The sequence below is a fragment of the Kwoniella shivajii genome, chromosome 7 (genome assembly GCF_035658355.1).
Source record: "Kwoniella shivajii chromosome 7, complete sequence".
Taxonomy (NCBI): Eukaryota; Fungi; Basidiomycota; class Tremellomycetes; order Tremellales; family Cryptococcaceae; genus Kwoniella; species Kwoniella shivajii.
In genome coordinates this window covers 814,300-834,100 of record NC_085914.1, presented here as the reverse complement: position 1 = coordinate 834,100, position 19,801 = coordinate 814,300, and the positions used below count along the sequence as shown (strand labels likewise).

The following is a 19,801-nucleotide window of genomic DNA, read 5'->3' as shown; positions in this document are numbered from 1 at the left end:
CCTCCACTTTTCCGTAACAGCACGACGCATTGAACAACCCAATTGACATCACTTTTCTTTGTCTCCGTTCCCATCCTTGTTCTCATCTCTCTATCGGCGTGTGTTTAGTGACACGATGTTTAGCAACAACAATACCAGAGCACAGACATCAACAGCGACCCGTCGGTGAGATAGCCGATGTGATCCAGCAAAGCGAAGCTCGCTGACGTGTCGTTATCAGCCTGATGAAGGAATATCGAGACCTCACGGCCGATCCTTTGCAAGACACCATCACTGCAGGACCTGTGTCGGAGGACAACATGCTGGAATGGGAAGCCCTCATTCAAGGTCCAGAAGGCACACCATATGTGAGCTGGACGCGTTAGGAGAACATTGCTAATGTCAGGAAGGAGGGGTGTTCGCTGCCAAGTTGACATTTGTAAGTTCACCGGCGAAGAGGATTATGCTGAAGCTTTAGCCCGGTGATTATCCACTCAACCCATTTACGATGACCTTTGACCCACCGTTATTGCATCCCAATAGTGAGTTCTAGTGTCACTATCATTAGCTTATGGATAGTATACCCAAACGGGGTGGTTTGCATTTCGATTTTACATCCCCCTGGTGATGATCCTCTTCATTACGAGTCAGCATCAGAACGCTGGTCACCCGTACAAGGAGTTAGAAGCGTGCTACTCAGTGTTCTTAGCATGCTTGCGGAGCCCAATATCGAAAGTGGAGCAGATGTCGAAGTGAGCTGGATTTCTATTGTTCGCTATAACCACCATCTTCTTCATTGACAGTCTCGTCCAGAAAATATCGCTGACTGGAACATTTAGTGCTGCAAATTGTATCGTGACAACAAACCCGAATTCGAAAGAAGAGTACGGGAACAAGTGAAGAACCTCTTGGGTATATAGCATAACAACATACTACAAACATGTAATTCAATCCGTTTCCTGATGATATCCTGCTCTGCGCATCTCTCCCAACCTTCGCCGTGCCGCACCCAAATCCTTTTCCAGCTTGAGAATCTCAACCTGTTGCTCCATCTCGCGAACTTTGAATTCGTGCGAAGGCATAGCTTTGTAGTCCACTGCTTCATCATCGGTATGCTTGTTGGAGATTAGTTTGACTTGTTTGACGAGTGCTTTGCAAGCATCAGTGACCGCTTTGGCAGCCAATTCGAGGAGCTGTTGTGTCTTTGACATGAGTGAAGCCTTGACTCGAGAAGCGGCTACTAGTTGAGCTGTCGCTGCGGAAACCTCGTTGGAAGCCACGATCAACTGTTCTAGGGAATGAGTGCCAGAGATCACACCATCGGCACTTTCGATGAGAAGTCCGGTAGCGTAAGCGACGGCCTTGGCAGCGGAAATCAAACCTTCCGTCCATCGGTTGTTACGCTTGTAAAATTGTTGAGTAGTGCTAGATCCTTTGCCTTCCCGAACGATTTCTTCTTGACTTTCAGTTGCGGCCTGAATGAGTCGACCGATAGCGTTGGTTATAGCCAGGGTAGCTTCAAGGATTGCGTCATGAACTTGTACATCGAGTGAGGTGTACTTTGATCCTTTAGGTCTTGCGATAAGCGCTTGTAGACGTTGGGTAGCCTGCTCGATAGCGTTGGCCGCGTTTTGCATCTCTTGGGATACAATGTCGCCAATATCGCCGTTAGCTCGGGAAAGAGTAGACGCTTTAGCTTTGGGAACGAATTTCTCGACCGTGTCAGAAAGTTTGGACAAAGCACTTCGAGTCTCGGCATTGTTTCGAAGCGCTGCTTCCTCGTTTTTGCCACCAGCAAGAAGTCGGAATGACTGTAAGTTGAGGAAGAATCGATAACCAGCATCTCCGGCTTCCTTGGCGACTTTTACCAATTTGTCGGATGATTCGTCGGTTTCAGCAAATCGTGTGATACCCTTGGAACTGACGAGAGTCTCTGACATGGCTTGAGCGAGCTCATTAGCGGCTTTGATGACATCAACGTGTCCTCCACCACTCTTCCTGCCAAGGTAAAGATTGAATGTCGAGGCAAACTCGGTGGCATTGGTCATTGCCTTTTCGATCATTGACAAGGTATATTCTGGGGTGGCGGTGGTATTACCGGTTTGCATGGGAGCCTCGAGCTCGTAAATCGCATCGTCGACTTTCTGCATGCAAGCTTGCAAGATGGAGTCGATGATGGCGTTGAGCTCTTTTCGGTGATCCAGGATAAGAGTGTCAACTTGAGCATCAAATGCTTGGTTGGTGTCGCCAGATGTCTAAACAATCAGCTTTAGGTTTGATACTAGATTCACTCACAGTTCGAAGATCACTGAGCTCCTTGAGTGTAGAATCCATACCCTCTTGCATGATAAGGAGCTCTTGTTCCTTTTCTTCAATGACACGAGATATTTCACCCTCTTTGGCGTCGAGTTTGTGGAGGAGTTCGTCGATTTGCATTTGTTTCGCCTGGAGATACCGGATCAGTTTGTATAATTGCAGGAAGTGTAGCCTGACTCACTCTCAAGGAGTCCTCAAGTTCGGTCAATTGACGATTATACTTGGCCATCACACCGGAGACTTCAGTGCTCTTGTGACGGGAAGCGTCCTCGGCTCTTTCATTGGCAAACGAGAGGTCACGCTTGAGTCGATCAATCTCTTCCCTGTGAGTCTGTGAAAGAGTCAGTCAAGCTGATCTAGAGCATACTTTGACATAACACGAACCGCTTTCAATCGATCCAAATCGTATCTTGCTCTATCCCTTTCCCTGATCATGTCAGCAAGCTCAAGGTTCTTGGTTTTCACGTCCCTTTCCATGCGTTCCATCTTGTCGACCGCTTCTTGAGCCGAATTAGCCTTGAGTTGGAAACCTTTGGATTTATTGAGAAGGTCGAGATGCTCGCCACGAAGCTGTGAGTAAAGTTTGGCGAGGGCTTCATATTTGTTTTTCCAGATTTCTATTTGCTTCTGCAGTTGGGCGATGAGCTCGTCCTTAGCAGACATTTGAGCACCGACATTAGCGCCAATCAGACCCAGTTCACTCTCCAATGACTTGACACGACGATCGTATTGCTCCAATAACATCTGATCTCGCTCGTATTGGCCTCGCATGGCCAGCATCTCCTGTTGAAGCTGACCGAATTGGCCTTGCTGTTGCTGGTTGTACTGTTGGTTCATTTGTTCTCTGAGTAGCTGTTCCTGAGCTTGTCGTTCTCGTTCCTGCTGGAGACGTTGTTGCTCGGCATACTCGGCTTCCTGTCGACGCTTGTCGTCTTCTTGCCGTTTTTGCTCCGATTCTCTTTGAGCAACGAGTGCTGATTGTTTTCGTTCATATTCCTCCAACATTCGACGTTGCTCGTCGATTTCGCCTTGCGTGGCGACGGGAGAAGTCGCTCGGGGGGTTTCTTGCCGGGTTTGAGGCTTTTCAGTAGGGGGGCGTTCGGGCAGTTCGGGAGCCGTGCCATTGTCGATGAGATTAGGTGGTTCCTGCCTGTCAGCCTAGCCAGAAAAGTATGCACTCACCTGTCCAAGCTTTGGAACATTGATCAAGCCGGTGAGGTACTTGAGATTGCTGCACTCGTAGTAAAATCGACGTAGGTTATAGTGCTGAGCGTTGTAACGCTCCCGAAGGGGGAGAAGAGCGTCCATCGCGTCGGTCCCTGCTCGATCAGCCGAGTTTTATGTAGGACCAACTCACGTCTATGCATTGCACGAAGCATACTGGTGATAAACTTGTAAATACCGAAACTTTCCTTGACAAGGGGTACAAGCGCAGATATTCGACATTCGTTATTTGCCGATCCGCGGAAATGAGTAAAGATGAGTTTTTGGAAAGATTCTATCTGATCTTGAAGTGTCATGAGGTCGGTAATAGTCTCGTAGCTAGTGCACCAGTATCAGCACAGACTGAATATGTGATGACTTACCCCTCGTTAGGATCATCAATGTTCTTCAAACTGATATATTCTTCATATTCGAAAAGACCGTTAAACTCGGGATGGTGACGATGAAATCTAAGCTTGGATAAGAGGAACGAAGTGTACGCCTTGATCAACCCTCCATATCCTTTCCCACCGTCTCCGACCGTACGTCCACAGGTCTCCAACCAGCCGGTCTGAGCATGTGCTTCTTTGATGGTCTACAAATTAGCGGTGCTCCAGCAGATCTAAAACTCACAACAGGATGCCCTTCTTGCAAGAGTTTATGTACCACTATCAGCGCTTTGAAAGTTTGTACTTCATCCGCAAGGATTGGTTGCGTCCTCAGACCATTCCACACAGATAAAGAGGAATGATAATCCCATGTGTAAACGATACATTCTATTGGATCAGCGAGAGTCTTATCGATCAGTACTTACTTCTAACATGTTTCTGCTCTTCAGGATTTGTCAGCGAGCGTTCCAGAAAGAAGTACTTACTTGGAGCGGTCTCCTCAGGACTGGTAGCCTTCTTGATATTGACTGTGAGCTCCGACTCGGTCTTGTCTTTATCTACAGGTCTTGTTGGTTGATGATTTGCACCACTGGCCGCGGCTCGGACCGAAGGGTAGTCATCGTAATCCGCGTGATGACGACCGAACCTGACACGGGATCAGCTGTAGGCGCTGGGGGCTCGTTTGCCTGGGGGAGTGGTGGTGCTTACATGGTGGTGACTTGTTCACAACTTGTGAATGATGAGGGTAAGATGTACTTTGTTTATTGACGATATTCACTATGAATGACATGGTTGTTATGACGTTTTACCCTGTATAGCCCCGACAGGACCAAGCGGACGGAGATTAGCCCATGTTCTCCGATACCCACGAGCCTAAAGTTTCCCCCACATGCGAGCTCACCGGTGTGCCTATCTCCTCATTGTCTTGCCGTCATCAACAACTTGATGTGTTAAACTCTTCTTCTTTTATTCCTTTCGACTGCTTAACAATTGAATGATCATCTAGTGATAAGACTGGCTAGCTTGCGACAGCATCCTCTTGTCGGCATACGAAAGAAAGATCGTCCGGACCCTCGACACTCGACACTCAACGCTCAACGCGCAATCCTTTTCCTGTTCTCTTCCATCTCTCCCCCGCCTCTCACGTCCATGGATGGCGCCATTTGATCTCGATGCCTGCATCGACCGCCTCCGTGACAAGCAGCTTTTGGGCGAGGCTCTGCTCCGGGAGATCTGTGAGAAGACTAAGGAAGTGTTAATGAGAGAGAGCAATGTGGTCCATGTCGCTTCACCGATCACTGTAGTTGGAGATATACATGGTCAATTTCACGATCTGATAGAGATCTTTCGAATTGGGGGGTCCGCACCAAATACGAATTACCTCTTTCTAGGTAAGTTGTGCCCATACTCGGGATTCTGTTTGCTGATGTGGAATCAGGTGACTACGTCGATCGAGGTTTACATTCCGTGGAAACGATATCCCTTCTCACTTGCTTGAAACTCCGTTATCCGGAACGAATACATCTAATACGAGGGAACCACGAATCTCGAGCGGTGACGCAGGTTGGTTCCATTTTGTTCTCAAACTTGTGTATGATGAGAACCTTCAAAAGAGGACTCTGAGGTGTATATCGCCCATGGAGAATGATCCGTTCCGGTGTGACAGAGGTATACTCTTTCTTAAGGGGAACCCGATGCTGGAGCGGATAGAGAGAACGGAAATCTGACGCAATTTGTGGAATGGATGGGCCAACGCTAATACCTTTGTTAGACCTATGGGTTTTATCTCGAATGCACGAGGAAATACGGTTCTCCCGCTGTTTGGCAGTACTTTACCGATATGTTCGACTTCCTCACACTTAGTGTGGTCATCGACGATGCGATATTTTGCGTACATGGTGGCCTCAGTCCTTCCATACATCACATCGACCAAATTAAAATAATCGACAGATTTAGAGAGATCCCTCACGAGGGACCCATGGCGGATTTGGTTTGGTCAGATCCAGATCCAGAGAAGGAGGATTTTGCTATCAGCCCGAGGTGAGTTGAATTCAGTCGAGATCTTGCTGATGAATAGGGGCGCCGGGTATACGTTTGGTGCATCAATTGTCAAAAAGTTTCTCAACCTCAACGGGATGAACCATGTCCTTCGAGCACATCAACTTTGTATGGAAGGGTATTCTGTTCTGTATAATGACCAACTGAGTACAGTGTGGAGTGCTCCAAACTATTGCTATCGTTGTGGTAACATGGCCAGTATACTAGAGGTTTCACCGGGAGGAAGAAGGTTCTTCAATGTGTTCAGTGCAGCGCCTGAGAACGAGGTTTGTGCAATCTTCCAAAATGCATGGAGATCTCGCTGATGATAGTACAGAGGGATGGTCCTAATCAACAACAACAACAAGTAAAAGTGAGTTTCTCAAATTACGAAGCTTGTGCTGACGTTTAGGCAATCGAGTATTTCCTATAATCCAGCACTATGATATATCCCATTCCAGTGATCCGAATAAATCATCCACCAAAGTAAAACTTCTACCTCGAAGGACACCTTTTCCTCCATTCATGACGTCTTTAATGTCCGGTAATGTCCATTCTTCCGATACTGTCCAGCGTTTACATATGAAAACCTTGGCATCCCAATGTCCTCCTCGTACAGGTGCCATGTGAAAGTATAGAGAAAAAGAGTCGAAAAAGGATTCCTCTAGAGCAAGTGTCCGAGATGTATCTATAATCGTTAGCAATTCCTTGTTTTTCTTTCTACTCACATGATAGTATCACTTCTGGCCCAAATGTTTCTTCTTCTATGTTCAAAGTCTCCCTTGCTTCCGTTAAACTCAGGAGAGTATGTAGCAGCAGTGGATACAGATTTGGGAAATAAATCTTCTTGTCAGTATCGTACAAAGAGTGGATGCACTCACGAGGTCGCACATCAGTATATGTGTGAAAGGTCCAAACGGATGGAGGTGGGAAGAATCACCGCCCCATGCCAGCGGCTGTGCAATCACGCGACCGTGCTTGGAATTTGAGGGAGCCCAATCTGCAATGGACTGTTCACATAGAGGCATAACCTCGGGAAGGTCCGTAGTTACAACCAAGTCTTCTTCTTTCAGATAATCAGCTAGATGAAGAGACGCGACTGATTGACCAGAACCCAATTCAAGTATCCGGTACACCTGGTCTTCTTGGAACAGCGAACAAGGAGGTTCAAATTGAGTAGATGGCGTAAAGTATTCAAGCAACGGTCTCGTAGCCTCCCTTGACCGTTCATCAGCCCAAATGCGTACTTTTGGTTATTCCCTCACCAAACTCGACCAGCTATGCCATAAGTCTTGATTGCAATTTTCTGACGAGATTGATCTGCATCTTCGTCATTGTAAAATAGAAGAGGGCTGATGTTCAGGTTCGGTGGGAAGTTTGGATCTGACATGGTAGGTATGCATTCATTTACTCGAATATGAGGATAACCAACAAACAAATGTACGTTCAACGCGAAGTTGGCTACGTGAGATTTCTCTTACAAAAGGTGAGAACGGACTCTGCCGCTGGACTGTTTCCGCGAGACGATCGGACTTAAGAAAGGTACATTCATTATATCCGAGCTCGGTTTTTTGAGGTGCCACATTCGTCTGTCTCAGGGAAAGCTGCACTTTTGCTGTTTTGTCATATCCTGTGTCGTCTCTCTTGCACCGTACCGTGGTCTCTCACCGTAGCATCACTTGCACCTATGATTCTCGGTTGGACAGACTCTCTCTCTCTCTGTGCTATTGTTGTTGAAATCATCAATTCGAGGTTTTCTCATTCTTGGCTCCTCATCCTTCAACAACAATTAAAAAGGTGAATTCCATCTCGTCATCTTTCCAACAAGTGTAACTCACTAATAAAACAACTACCTCAGATGGCTCGATCAAAGGAAATCGCTCCCAACGTTGGCCGTCTCTCCAGGTCACAGGTCGCTGGCAAGCGAGGTCTCTTCAAGGGTACGTTGGCGGCTTGAGCTGTCTTGTAGATGTGACATGGTAGAGAGTAGATTGGAAAGTCGAAGAAAGAGAAATGTTTATCATCGGGAAACAAGATGAATTTGCAGGATGCGAAGTTATGGCTTAGAAGGGATCAGGAATGTCATGGGTGCAATTCGGGATAACAGTATCTGATTATGCTTTGCATTTACAGGAAAGAAGACTTCGACCGCCCCCGCTAAGACCGAAACTCCCGCTCACACCGAGAAGACTGTTGGCGGCAAAGCCAACGGAGAGAAGCGATTGGTACCCACCATCAAAGCCTCCAAATACTACCCCGCTGAGGATGTTCGAAAACCCAAAGTCTCTCGAAAGACTGCCGGCAAAACCGCTCTCCGATCCAGCATCACCCCCGGTACCGTCCTCATCCTCCTCGCTGGTAGATTCTCTGGCAAGCGAGTTGTTTTCCTTAAGCAACTCGACAGTGGTCTCCTCTTGGTTTCCGGTCCTTTCAAGTGAGTAGGCTAAGTTTTCTCGATAATATGCTGGGACTAATAGTATGGTTTAGAATCAACGGTGTACCTCTTCGACGAGTAAGCCAAGCCTACGTTATCGCCACCTCCACCAAGGTCGACATCGCCGGTGTTTCCATTCCTGAATCCGTTAACGATGCCTACTTTACCAAATCCAAGGCCGCCAAGGGATCAAAGGAGGGAGAATTCTTCGGTGAAGGCAAAGAGAAGAAGGCATTCCCTGAGGAGAAGAAATCTGAGCAAAAGGTGGGTGTTCAGGATGTAGAAGAAGAGCAAAAGGTGATGCTAACTATCTACGTTGCAGTCTGTTGACGCCGCTCTCCTCGCCTCAATCAAAAAGGTCGACAACCTCGCCAAATATTTGAAGGCATCTTGGGGACTCTCCAAGGGTGATCGATTCCACGAACTTAAATTCTAGGTTTTTGACGGGATGAATCATATTGGGATGCATGTATTACGTTACGACATATACAAAAATAATTCATTACAACCACGATGCCCAACCAATATACATTGCAGCCTGTTGAGATTTTACGTTAGCTCGTCGGGATGGGAAGAGGAATACAACAAGGGAGAGGAGAAGAATACTGACCAAATTTGCTGGACTTGTTGCCTCTTTAATCAAAGCTTCGACTTGACTGGGAACCGAGACGACTGTTCCCTCTTCCATTATGCCTCGGAGTTTAGCTTTGATCGGTCTCAGGTTTCTGTCGGCGTACACCTTGACGTCTCTATCTGATTTGCTTCGGCCCTACTAAGGTGATGAGCTGACTTTTCTGAGCTCTACGACTCTACGGGAGACTCACACTCTTGATCCATTCTTGCAAAGGGTCGTGAACAAACGCTTCCAAAACACTCATTAAAGAATCACTGTTGGCTCTTAAAATTCCCATTGTGATCTCAGCAGCTTTGCGGTAAACACCTGTGGAAAGGTTAACTGGGCTGATCACCAACTGAAGAACTCACCTTCTACACCGGTCACACCCAACGCGTCGACCAAATTCTGGGTTAAGCGGAACGGTACTCTTTCGGGTATTTCGAATGTTTTGCCCTGGTTCAATCAGTCATCCCTCACAGCATCAAGACTCACCTTATCGAACAAACAGTTGAGATCGACATGCACTGTGTCGCCGGATAAGCCGTCAAATAGAATGTTTTCGCAATGACGGTCACCAAGACTAGCAATGTCAGCCAGTCATTATAATGGCTGACTCACCCCAACACATATCCAATCATTGACATGACTGCAAGTGTACGACCATATGCCATACGACTGGCGAGCCATGCGGAAGGTTCTGGCCATCTCGTCAAGAACCATTCGTGGAATGCTGTTGGTCTGTATCGTGGGAGAACATTCTCTTTGAATACCCCGACGAGCGGCTCTAGATCATCTCTCTCTTTGCACAGCTTTCGTGCAGCCTCTGTGGTCGCCAATATATCGTTGGTCTAATTGTTCAGCTCAGTTACCATTCAAATGAACTTACGTAAATTTTCTTGCCGTGTCGGGCGTATCCTTCTTCCAGGATACGCTTTAGTGCATTGGTATTTGCGACCCATTCCAGAAGACCGCACTCTTCGTTGAGAGGCATGACGGCGTAGGTCCGGATATCTAACATCAGCTTTGTGCGCGCATTTGAGAACTTACAGAGTTGTCGTCTTCTGGACTCGGAAGCACTCTTCAACAACTTGTTGATCATCGAGTTGAGGTCCATGAGTCTCGCATCCTTTCGAAGATCGTCATGTGGCTTGCACAGGAATGGATACTTTTTGCCATCGCTACCAACAAAGCTAATTTTTTTAGGCTTCTGTAGTGACGGCATGATATCGACACGGTCATCGATGTCTGAGACGTAAGCAAGAGACAATATCTTGAGATACTCACAAGCAATAGTCACAGGTACGTTGGGAAAAGGATTGTGTGACTTTACAGTATCCGATGTGGTCGGCAACGTGCACGTCAGAGCATCCTGCAGTGGAAGGATCATCTTTGTAGCCGTTTTCTTCACGTAGTCGAAATCGGACGCCAAGGACATTTGCCTCTTCTTGTCGTCAACTTTCTCATCGGTAAATCTCAAGAGCACACTGGAGAAGTTTGTCGCGTCCTTGATGAGAGGTATCACATTTGCAGGAATCTGAAGTCGGCATTGTCAGACTCGTAGGGTCCCATAGCATGATTTATACTCACCTTTTTAGTGACTATCATATCCAAGACTCCTTTGAATGCCGCTTTCCTCTCGGGTCTCTTGGATTGCATAGCACCTACAGTGGGCCAAAGAGCATGTTGGGGATACCTGATGATGACTGCTGCCATGATCTTTTTCAAAACGAAAGCTACTTCAGGATTCGGATGAACAATGCGCGAAATGATTTGGGGGAACGCGGTGAGAAACTTTGCGACGTCAGCCAATATAGCTGCTATAGTCACATACCTGGTAAGTAGGTAGCTCCTTTCTGGATCTGTCCAGGAGGGATGTAATCTTCTTCAGATCATGAGCGATCGTGGGGTATCTAAACATCAGCCGTGTGCATGGGATGTAATACCTACTTTTTAGGATCCTTTATTTCGCCGAGGTCGAGCCATAGTGTAAGCATCCGAGGCATTGTTTGATAGATATACTTCACACCATGAAGTAAAGCAAGAATATAGTAATGGCAAGTCTGATAATGGAAGAGGGCCCTGCGGATTGATTAGCTTTTCCGCCCAATCTTCCTACAGACTCACATCTGCTCAGGTGTGCCTGTCATGCTGTCGTAGTAATGTCCCAAATGATAGTAAGGAGATTCGACACTAAAATCAGCTCAAGTCTTTCAGAAGCAACTCACCTAGGAGATCGAAGTATAGCGTCACGGTATCTCTCGATGATTTGATTACGCTCGAAACGGTCCGTTTCGTTTGCCCATTTTGCAACAAGCAGTACCGCCTGATGATAAGTTAGCAACCCATCACTCACTCCAAACTCACCTTGGCAAGTTTCCTTTCCCTGGCGAAATCTTTTGCTTCAGTTGCTTCTCTTGATGCCTCCTCCTTGAGGAACGGCTTGAGCGCATTATCCACATCTGCCAGAGCTTTGTAAACACCTCCTTGAGCTCGATGCAGTTTTGCTTGCTGAATAAAAGCAAATGGCGCATCTGCCTCTTTGGCTTGTAGGATCGCACTGTAAGCGGATTGATCATACCCCGCTTTCCTTGCGATTTTCGAGCTCAAAATCCAAGCATCTCCAATTTCAGATTTCAACGTAGGGGTGTTGATGAGTGCATAAGCCGTCCTTCGAATACTGAGTACCGCCTCACGTATTCGAAAAGTAGGCGAGGTGAATTCGAATCGAGAATTGAGTGACATGATCAACTTTTGAGCGGTTGATTGGATCAGTGCGGTCCTATTCGGACTCTTTGGAAGAGTCTCGATGGTTTGTTTGGCGAAATGTATCATTTCGATTTCCCGGACTAGATGCAGGTCCAGCAGCTGCTCATATGCCCTTCCATACTGTTTCGCTGTGATACCAGCTCCCAAAGTCCGTCTGCTTTCAATCAAGCTACATTCCAAGTCTCGATGCTCGTGTAACGCCAGGAGCGTTTGTCCGATAGCTGGTCCGGCTGCACCGAGGTTTTTCACAGTGTCCCAGTCACCTATGATCCACGCTGCCTCAGCCTCAAAGGATGCCAGCGCCGATGACCATTCTGGGTGTCGACTGAGAACACCGCGTATATGTGTTCGCAAAGTGTCTGCAGGTCAGCGCTCAGGTTGTACGCGTGAACTCACCATAATGTCCCAAATTCCTCAAACATTTCAGCAGCCCTACATGCAGTGCGACGTCATCTGGCGACTGCTGCAACCGGACTTCCCAGCAGCTTTGAGCCGATGTCCATCTTCCGGTACTCTCGTGTTCTCGAATCTGATGCTCTAGAGAAGGGGAAATGACAAAAGCGGAGATACCTTCCATACCATCTGGTTCGTCCAGCTCAGAGTAAATCTGGTGGACTCGTTCAAAATACGTTTGAAGTTCCGAGTTTTCTCTTTTCTCTGATCTTAGACTAACGATTCGCTCCTCAAAACTCCTGAGAGATCTAGCGTATGCTTTGCTCTGCAGAGCAGCATTTGCCATAAGTTCTGTTTCAATACCGGATAAAACGTCCTCTACTACTTTGGTGTAAGTATTCCTTTCGGTTTTGCTGACTCGGTAAAGTCTGAGCCATTTACTGAGATGGTCCATCAAATCGAATATAACCTGAGCACTCAGAGTCCGCTTGTCGGACCGACCCGTGGGATTCACCTGTTCGTGTAGGACCGCGTTGATTTCCGAGGATATTTCATATCTATACTTGGCAAGACCAGACAGAAGGACGTTTAGAACCAAATGCGGTAGAATGTGGTGCGCAACTGTAACATCTTGATTCCGTAGAACACCACGAAAAGCACCAAATATGATCTTGCTATCTCGTATCGATTGATTATCACCCGACATGGACATGACTCGTCCGATCAGATCCGTCGTCCATTGTTGAAGCCACTCTCGATACGTCGGTGCCGAGGAGTAGATGGGATGAGGGTAGGCTTTGATGGGAGCGTCCGAGATAGAAAATCGGGATTCCAACAGCGGGGTGAGCGTCTCCAGCTGATCTTTTGGCAGACTCTGCCATCGGTCCCGAACTTTGCTGCTGACTTTCTCGTTTGGATGTACTATTTTTGTAGTGAACCCACAGAATTTGAGAAGCTCTTGAATTGCGTAAGCCAGATGGGTTTGATGTTTCGTGTCATTAGTGGCTCTAAAGGCGTCGACCAAGAGATCTCGGATGAGGTGCAATGCAAAGTCCTTTGATTCTTCTTGATCATTGAAATTGGCGGCGATAGTCATGGTCCCGTGCTCTGCTTGAAGACCTAGACGATCGGGATCAAGAGCTCCAGTCAGACCCATACACTCGTATGTGAGATCGCGGAGCTCTTGGCAATCACCATCGCGAGTTGCGGTAGAGAGTAGACTTGACATGAGACGAGCCATGATCGGATCGAAGGTGTCGCCACGAACGAGCGTTTCGATATCTGATTGTCTTGACAGTAACAATGATTTTAATTCGCGAATTGAAGCTGTGGCGATCGCAACATTCTTACTGTCCGCTCGATCAAGAACTTTTGATACGTGTTCATGTATGTTCGCCTTGCGTCGCCGAGCGGTGAGGCGAGCGGCAGCGCTGGAGAGCTCTGGAATGTCGTCCAAGCCAACTATTTCGTCAGCAAATTGACTTAGGTTTTTGGCATTGTCGGCGATATCGTCAATGATACTTTTGGCGATGTTCCGCTCAGTCGAATTGAAACTTGACCATTCGGCGACCAGAGCTCCACTTGTTCGGCCGACAAAAGGCCCAACGTCGGCGAATTTTAGAGTAAAGATGAAGAGAGCCCAAGCTTTTAGTGTCTCTTCTCGCAATTCGGCAATTCCAAGAGTGCTTTGCAAGCTTGCCATAATCTAACCGTCAGCGCCATGAATGATTTTACTCGAAACTTACCTGAGGTGAGAAGGATGCCATTGAATCTCCGACGAGCTTGATAAGCGCGCCAAGACTGCGAATAATTTTACGCTTGTGGTCCACCGTCTTTTTTCCCTGGACATCGTGTAGCATATCATTCAGTTGGGAGATGACACCAAGCATCAAAGGTTTCAAGAATGTGCCGAGGTCGTTATTATGACGAGACTGACTGCTCGCCTTGTTTAAAGCGGCTTCAGCAGAATTCCTTGCGTTTTTGTCTTCATCTCCAAGTTCAACAATTAGCATAACGACAAGGTCGACAATACAGGCGGTCATCAGAGAAGGTATAGATATGTTTGGCTGGGCTCGTACTTGACCATTGGTCATATTTTGAAGAAGAGATACGAGGAAACTGAACGCGGCGTCGGTGTGATCGGAATGTAGGAACGATTGCGCTAATATATAGGATATATTGTCCATGAGCAGAACACCCAATCGCTGCTTGACGATGCTTGCGATATGCTTGAGAGCGTCACCATTTCGAGAGAGTACCAGAGCGGGTAGGGTATGCAGTAGGGTGGTTTCGAGGAAATTCTGCCGGGTCAGGCCGATGAATTGCATGGTCTCAGCGATCATCTCAGGGGAGCGAGTAACGTTTTCAGCAAGGAGTATGCTGATAGATTTGAGGAAAGGGGATATGAGTGTATAAGGGGTCTTGTTATGATGTTTTGCGAGCCCAAGTAACTGAGAATTAGCCTCATTTCGTCCCTGTATTGAAGCTCACCTCTGTGTAGGCCAGACTTCTCAGAGGAGCGCTACTAGCGCCCAATTGACGTATTAATAGCTTGATGATGGAGCACAAATGTTCCCCTTGCGAATAACGTCCAATACCTCCGAGCACGACACAAGCAGTTTCACGAACCATCAAAGATGTTGTGAGCAATCTGGACAAGCGATCAATGTATCGATGGCGGTTTCTGGAAGCCACACGCTGATTAGGATGGTCAGATTGGGTCGTGTATAGCAGCAATAATGCTCGGCTATCTACATCAGCTGTATTCATCGCGCAGATTTACTCACCCAGCCGCAGATCGCACCGGACGGTCAGCCGCATGAAGACCTTTGAACAATCTTTCATATATGACTTGACGACTAGTCTCCTGGATGCCAGTTGCTATAACACGAGCGGGACTGTGCTCGATGATCAGACACAAAGAGCGAAAAGCCTGAGAATCGACTTTTCCCGCTTTGATCCATAAATCTAAGCATTGATCGGAGAGATGACGGTCGGTGGGTGGGACGTGTCGATGACACTTTGCCAAAGCACAGATGAGTCTAGGTAGGAGAGTGTTCAGATTGGGAAGATCGCTGAGGGACAAGTCAGTTTGAACCGCTTACAGGGAATACGTACTTTCTTGTCAACAGGGAAGCCAAGACATCACCGTCTGATATGAAATCCGGTATACATTCTCGAATCAGATTCACTACTTCACCATCTTCCTCCGATCGTTTTCTCTTCTTTGAGTGCAAAGAGATGCCGGGATTTAGCAGTTCATGTATCCGAGCTGATTTATCACTATTCGTCTCGATATCCTCCATCCAGCGACCCACGGTTTCAGATTTCAACTGACTTTGCACACCACTTGAGGATATACGTGGTGTTATTGGCGTTAGTAGGAAACAAATTTTTGCAAAGTCGACATTATCACGGGAATCGAATGAGTTGTGTTGGTGGTATAACGACCGCCATACTTCAAGACGAAGCAGGTCGTCGGCATTCCCCATATCATCATAGAAGCTGACGACAGAGTCTCTCCATTTGTCTTCTAGTGCATTTGGTAAAGAAGTGATGAATACGTATCCGTGTGCCAGGCCTAGAGGGCGTTGAGTTCGACTTGATGATCTCAAGGCATCAACATATTTCCTTTGGGATGTTATCGTATCTGCAAAGCGGCTTGCCTGGGATAGCAGGTGAGACGAGTTAGAGACAAGGTTATCGGAAAATGGTATGCGGACATGAAGGACAGCGGACAGCAGGAAGAAAATGGCAAACCCGGTTTGGGGTAAATCAGATTTATCGAATAGAACAGCCTTTCGTCCAGAAATTATATCTAAGAATTAGCGACTATATCAAGCAGCCATAGCTCACCTTTACAGAAAGCATTCATGTGGCGAACGACCTCTCCCAGCCTCCTTGAGCCCTTTGCCCAGCTAACGTCTTCCTCTGGAAGGTCCCTGCCTATAGCTTCAAGACTGCACACCATCGAGGACAGCAGTTCATCATATAGGGCATCTTCACTCAGATGTACAGCAGCATATACCAGCTTTGGGATCAAGGTCTTGTAGAAAGGGGAACCGTTGTCGGTAACATAAAGAAGACCGGGGTGGATCTTGGTCTGACGTTGAAGTATGTTCAAAGTATAACCTGCTTGTTGAACATTGGGAGGTATGTCACGGGCGATGGGTTTCAGGATGCAGTTTTCTAAAAGCACTTGAACTAGCTTGCGATACCTTGAGGGATCTGAGTCTTGTCCTGAAGGCGTTAGGCCTTCTTTTATGAGGTTCTCCAAAAGTTCTTGACCTGTTGCTGTACCAAGCTCACCAAACTCGTCGGTGGTCATTATCTCTCGGCTTGCATCCCCAGCTCCTGCTGCGACCGTGGAGAGAGAAGATGATGGTTGTAGTTCCAATAAGATGTTCAGAAGATTCGGATGAGGGCTGCTGTGAGAATCTCGAATGGCGAACTTTCTGGACAGAGGGTACTGCGTTGTTCTGAGATGAGATGGGAAGAAGGGAGGAATGGAACTCGACTGTGTTTTTATGGGATGAAAGACAGAAGTAGTTGTAAAATCAAAAAGTGGAGGTTCATTAAGACGCGTACAATGGGAACCGGCCACGTGGCGTATGCCCGTTTTAGTTTGATTCCGTTCCTCTTGAATCATCCTTTTCTTTACCTTTCTTTGACAATCACGTTCATGCTCTTCATTCATACAAAATTCAAGCAAACCTACTGTATCAGCCGTTGCCTTAATCGCTTCTGCTCCTTGGCCATCACATTTCTGGGGAAAATAGGACATTAATTGAATAAATAATGTCCAAGAAGTCCGATTTACTCGTCAGGGTGAGGTATCTTAACCCGATACCAAACCCACCTTTCCCACCTAAACTGCTCAACATATCAACAGATATCAATAGATTAGGAGAACCAAGCTACCTGAATCACCTCGCAGCTAGTACTCAATTGCCAATGCTAGTGGACTCAGAGATGGGTATGCCCTTGGATCTGAATGCGTATGATGGTATATGGGACGGACGAGATGAGTGTGAGTGATGTTGATCCCTGCCCGAATTGTAAAGACTAACCTTTTCGTGTAGCTCTCAATCCGACCATAGATGTCGGTCAAGTGCATCACCCGATTGATGTAGCCTTGCTGGCTCCTTTCAATGCTCCACCTGAAGCAATCGGAGATCAAAAAGCTCCAACAGTGACAGAGGTTTCATGGATGAGAAACAATAATTATCTTACAAGAAAGAACAATGCACGACGGAAGGAAGCGTCCGAGGCAAAGTGAGTCGTGCGGGATTTCACTTGCACACTGCTGACTGTAACAGAGCCGAAGCAGTTGTCGATGCTTCCGAGGCTGCTCAGATAATGGCGATTGAGAAGACTTTCCACGACTTGTACGAGCAAGATTCAAAAGATATCAGGCATCCAGATAAAAGGAAGAAAGGGCTGAGAGTAGTAGAGGTGAGTTCATTTAACAACGATCACATACTTATGTGTGTAGAGCTATGACATATTGCCAGATGTCGAGAGCTGGTCGAACGCTTATGCGCTCATTCGATATCCCGAGCGCCCTTCAGCTGCCACTGCTATTGTGAGTGATGGATGGTTTGTATCCACGAGCGCTGATATCAAAATCGTCCCAGAATCCCGCTGCTTCTGCATCGTCCCCTCGATTGTCCAAAGCCCTACTTCGACCAATCAAAGAAGACGAAGATGATCAACAGATGATTGAGTTTTACCTGCCCAACGAGGAGGATCTCCCTCGTCTGGCAGAAGCGTATGACAATGCTATACCGTACGACCAGGTGGAGAATATCTATGCTGTGTCAGGAGAAGATCCAAATGATCCCACTCTTGAAGACATATTTCCGGTAAGCATAAGTAGTTTGTCAATTCGGCGTGTGCGTGGCTCACAATATATCAGCACGTTCATTACGATCGAATTCGAATGTACGAGGTTGTATCTTCCGCACCGCCTTCCAAAGACATGTTGGTATCTTTTCAAGAAGCAGAAGAAGAAGAGGAGGAGGATCAGCCAGCCACCAAGAAGAAGAGAAAGGGTGTCTATTATCATGAGATAAACTTCAAGACTCTACTTCGAAAGACAAGGGCAAAGGTGAGTGCTCCACTTGCAGCTCTGTTAACGCTAACACGCGGCATAGTTGCGAGATCAGGTGGCTGTATCTGCAGACCTGTGGGATAAAGCGATCGTTGGTTACCGACAACCTGGGAAGAAGGAGGAAAAGGATCGAGAAGAAAGTAAAGCTCAAGTGGCGGATCCTACATGGGCAAATGAGGAACTGCGAAGGTTAAGAGGTGGGGATAATATGGCTGAATTGCAAGGCGAAGCTATTCAAGATGAAGACGTGGAATTGGATGAAGAAGCTCAAAGGTTGGAAGCAGCTGTTCATGAGGAAGAAGCAGACGATTGAATGACGATATGTAGGCATTTACAAGTGATATCGCTAGATCTTGCCATGCAAATGGATGAGATCTGCATGATTACAACAATACAGGATGATGAGTGATAAAGCTCTCTACTCGTCTCCCAAGATCTCCCTTATTCTCTGCACGATATCCAAATAAGCTGTTGTAGCTGGACTGTCAGGAAACTCGTCCAAGAAACTCATGCCTTGATCGCAAGTCATTCCTATCCTAGGATCAAGGGGTACTTTACCTAGAAGCTCTATGCCTAGTTCTTTTCCCATAGCTTGCGCTCCTCCTGTCGTGGGAGCGAATATCTCATTTTCGTTTTTACATTTTGGGCAGACGAAACCAGACATGTTCTCCACCAAACCTAGAATTGGAATTCCAACCTTGCGACAGAAATCGATTTCTTTTCTAACATCCTGTAGAGCTACTTCTTGAGGTGTAGTCACCAATACAGCTCCATCGATTCCTGTTTCTTTGAGATACTGAACGATTGACAAGTGCTCATCTGACGTTCCAGGTGGCGTGTCCACAATCATATAATCTAAATCTCCCCATTCAACATCTTTGAGAAATTGTTTTATCAGACCATTCTTCTTTGGCCCTCTCCATATTACAGCATCTGAATTGGATGGGAGTAAGAAGCCTATCGACATGACAGCGAGATTGTCCAGAGCATAAGCTGGAGACCAGCCGGAAGAAGATGTATGTACGGTGGAAGATGAAAGGCCCATGAGTAATGGTATCGATGGACCACAGATATCGATGTCCATTATACCGGTCTTTGTGTATGTCAGATCTATCTATAGGGGGGTGAATGCTCACCTGACATTCCTCATCCGCTGCTAATGCCCATGTCAATCCAGCTGTGAAGGTACTCTTTCCAACTCCACCTTTTCCGGACAGAACCAGTATTTTTCTCTTGACGGATTTCATTCTTTCCCGGATCAACGGTAAATCCGGATCGGGCCCTTTTGGCCCTTCAGCACAGACAGATTGATTCGGACATCCTTCGCAAGCATCCGCCTTTCCAGCTTGAGTCGATTCCACTCCCTTGAAACCGAAGAAGATCCGCGTTATCATGTGAAGCAGAGATTAGTGGAAAATTGGGCAGACTTACTGGACAGTGTTCTGGTGCATTGTCAGGGACGTGAGATGGTAAAACTGTCGATGTTGGCCCTAACGGTATTGGCGAAGGCGGTGGTAGTGGATGCTGTAATGCTATCATTTTATCTGGTCGATATC

At 46.9% G+C, this 19,801-nt stretch overlaps 8 protein-coding genes across 8 annotated transcripts; 4 read left to right on the top strand and 4 right to left on the bottom strand.

Moving 5' to 3' along the window:
- Positions 1-115: 115 nt before the first annotated feature.
- IL334_005433 (uncharacterized protein) lies at positions 116-899 on the top strand (the record flags this gene model as incomplete). The annotated part of the gene is made up of 5 exons (XM_062937146.1): positions 116-165; positions 221-347; positions 458-521; positions 631-731; positions 819-899. 5 exons carry the CDS (start codon positions 116-118, stop codon positions 897-899), a joined length of 423 nt encoding a protein of 140 aa, XP_062793197.1.
- A 27-nt stretch (positions 900-926) lies between these two features.
- IL334_005432 (uncharacterized protein) lies at positions 927-4,677 on the bottom strand (the record flags this gene model as incomplete). Its single annotated transcript, XM_062937145.1, has 9 exons — positions 927-2,123; positions 2,275-2,424; positions 2,477-2,626; positions 2,680-3,359; positions 3,653-3,837; positions 3,882-4,083; positions 4,313-4,330; positions 4,373-4,533; positions 4,607-4,677. The coding sequence occupies 9 exons, from the start codon at positions 4,675-4,677 to the stop codon at positions 927-929; spliced, it is 2,814 nt and encodes a 937-aa protein (XP_062793196.1).
- Positions 4,678-5,040: 363 nt separating this feature from the next.
- IL334_005431 (uncharacterized protein) lies at positions 5,041-6,357 on the top strand (the record flags this gene model as incomplete). The annotated part of the gene is made up of 6 exons (XM_062937144.1): positions 5,041-5,278; positions 5,326-5,450; positions 5,659-5,927; positions 6,145-6,211; positions 6,262-6,297; positions 6,346-6,357. 6 exons carry the CDS (start codon positions 5,041-5,043, stop codon positions 6,355-6,357), a joined length of 747 nt encoding a protein of 248 aa, XP_062793195.1.
- Positions 6,358-6,364: 7 nt separating this feature from the next.
- IL334_005430 (uncharacterized protein) lies at positions 6,365-7,314 on the bottom strand (the record flags this gene model as incomplete). Its single annotated transcript, XM_062937143.1, has 3 exons — positions 6,365-6,612; positions 6,865-7,142; positions 7,190-7,314. 3 exons carry the CDS (start codon positions 7,312-7,314, stop codon positions 6,365-6,367), a joined length of 651 nt encoding a protein of 216 aa, XP_062793194.1.
- A 468-nt stretch (positions 7,315-7,782) lies between these two features.
- Positions 7,783-8,794, top strand: IL334_005429 (uncharacterized protein; the record flags this gene model as incomplete). Its single annotated transcript, XM_062937142.1, has 4 exons — positions 7,783-7,864; positions 8,058-8,358; positions 8,412-8,622; positions 8,681-8,794. The coding sequence occupies 4 exons, from the start codon at positions 7,783-7,785 to the stop codon at positions 8,792-8,794; spliced, it is 708 nt and encodes a 235-aa protein (XP_062793193.1).
- A 66-nt stretch (positions 8,795-8,860) lies between these two features.
- On the bottom strand, positions 8,861-16,460 carry IL334_005428 (uncharacterized protein; the record flags this gene model as incomplete). The annotated part of the gene is made up of 17 exons (XM_062937141.1): positions 8,861-8,896; positions 8,969-9,127; positions 9,183-9,298; positions 9,343-9,401; positions 9,593-9,783; positions 9,861-10,508; positions 10,562-10,805; positions 10,922-11,053; positions 11,099-11,164; positions 11,328-12,003; positions 12,137-13,818; positions 13,879-13,933; positions 14,070-14,433; positions 14,624-14,783; positions 14,920-15,207; positions 15,251-15,713; positions 15,989-16,460. The coding sequence occupies 17 exons, from the start codon at positions 16,458-16,460 to the stop codon at positions 8,861-8,863; spliced, it is 5,811 nt and encodes a 1,936-aa protein (XP_062793192.1).
- Positions 16,461-16,930: 470 nt separating this feature from the next.
- IL334_005427 (uncharacterized protein) lies at positions 16,931-18,558 on the top strand (the record flags this gene model as incomplete). Its single annotated transcript, XM_062937140.1, has 7 exons — positions 16,931-17,162; positions 17,215-17,407; positions 17,452-17,578; positions 17,628-17,717; positions 17,770-17,997; positions 18,051-18,242; positions 18,289-18,558. The coding sequence occupies 7 exons, from the start codon at positions 16,931-16,933 to the stop codon at positions 18,556-18,558; spliced, it is 1,332 nt and encodes a 443-aa protein (XP_062793191.1).
- A 105-nt stretch (positions 18,559-18,663) lies between these two features.
- On the bottom strand, positions 18,664-19,784 carry IL334_005426 (cytosolic Fe-S cluster assembly factor NBP35; the record flags this gene model as incomplete). The annotated part of the gene is made up of 3 exons (XM_062937139.1): positions 18,664-19,338; positions 19,382-19,609; positions 19,677-19,784. 3 exons carry the CDS (start codon positions 19,782-19,784, stop codon positions 18,664-18,666), a joined length of 1,011 nt encoding a protein of 336 aa, XP_062793190.1.
- Positions 19,785-19,801: the final 17 nt, after the last annotated feature.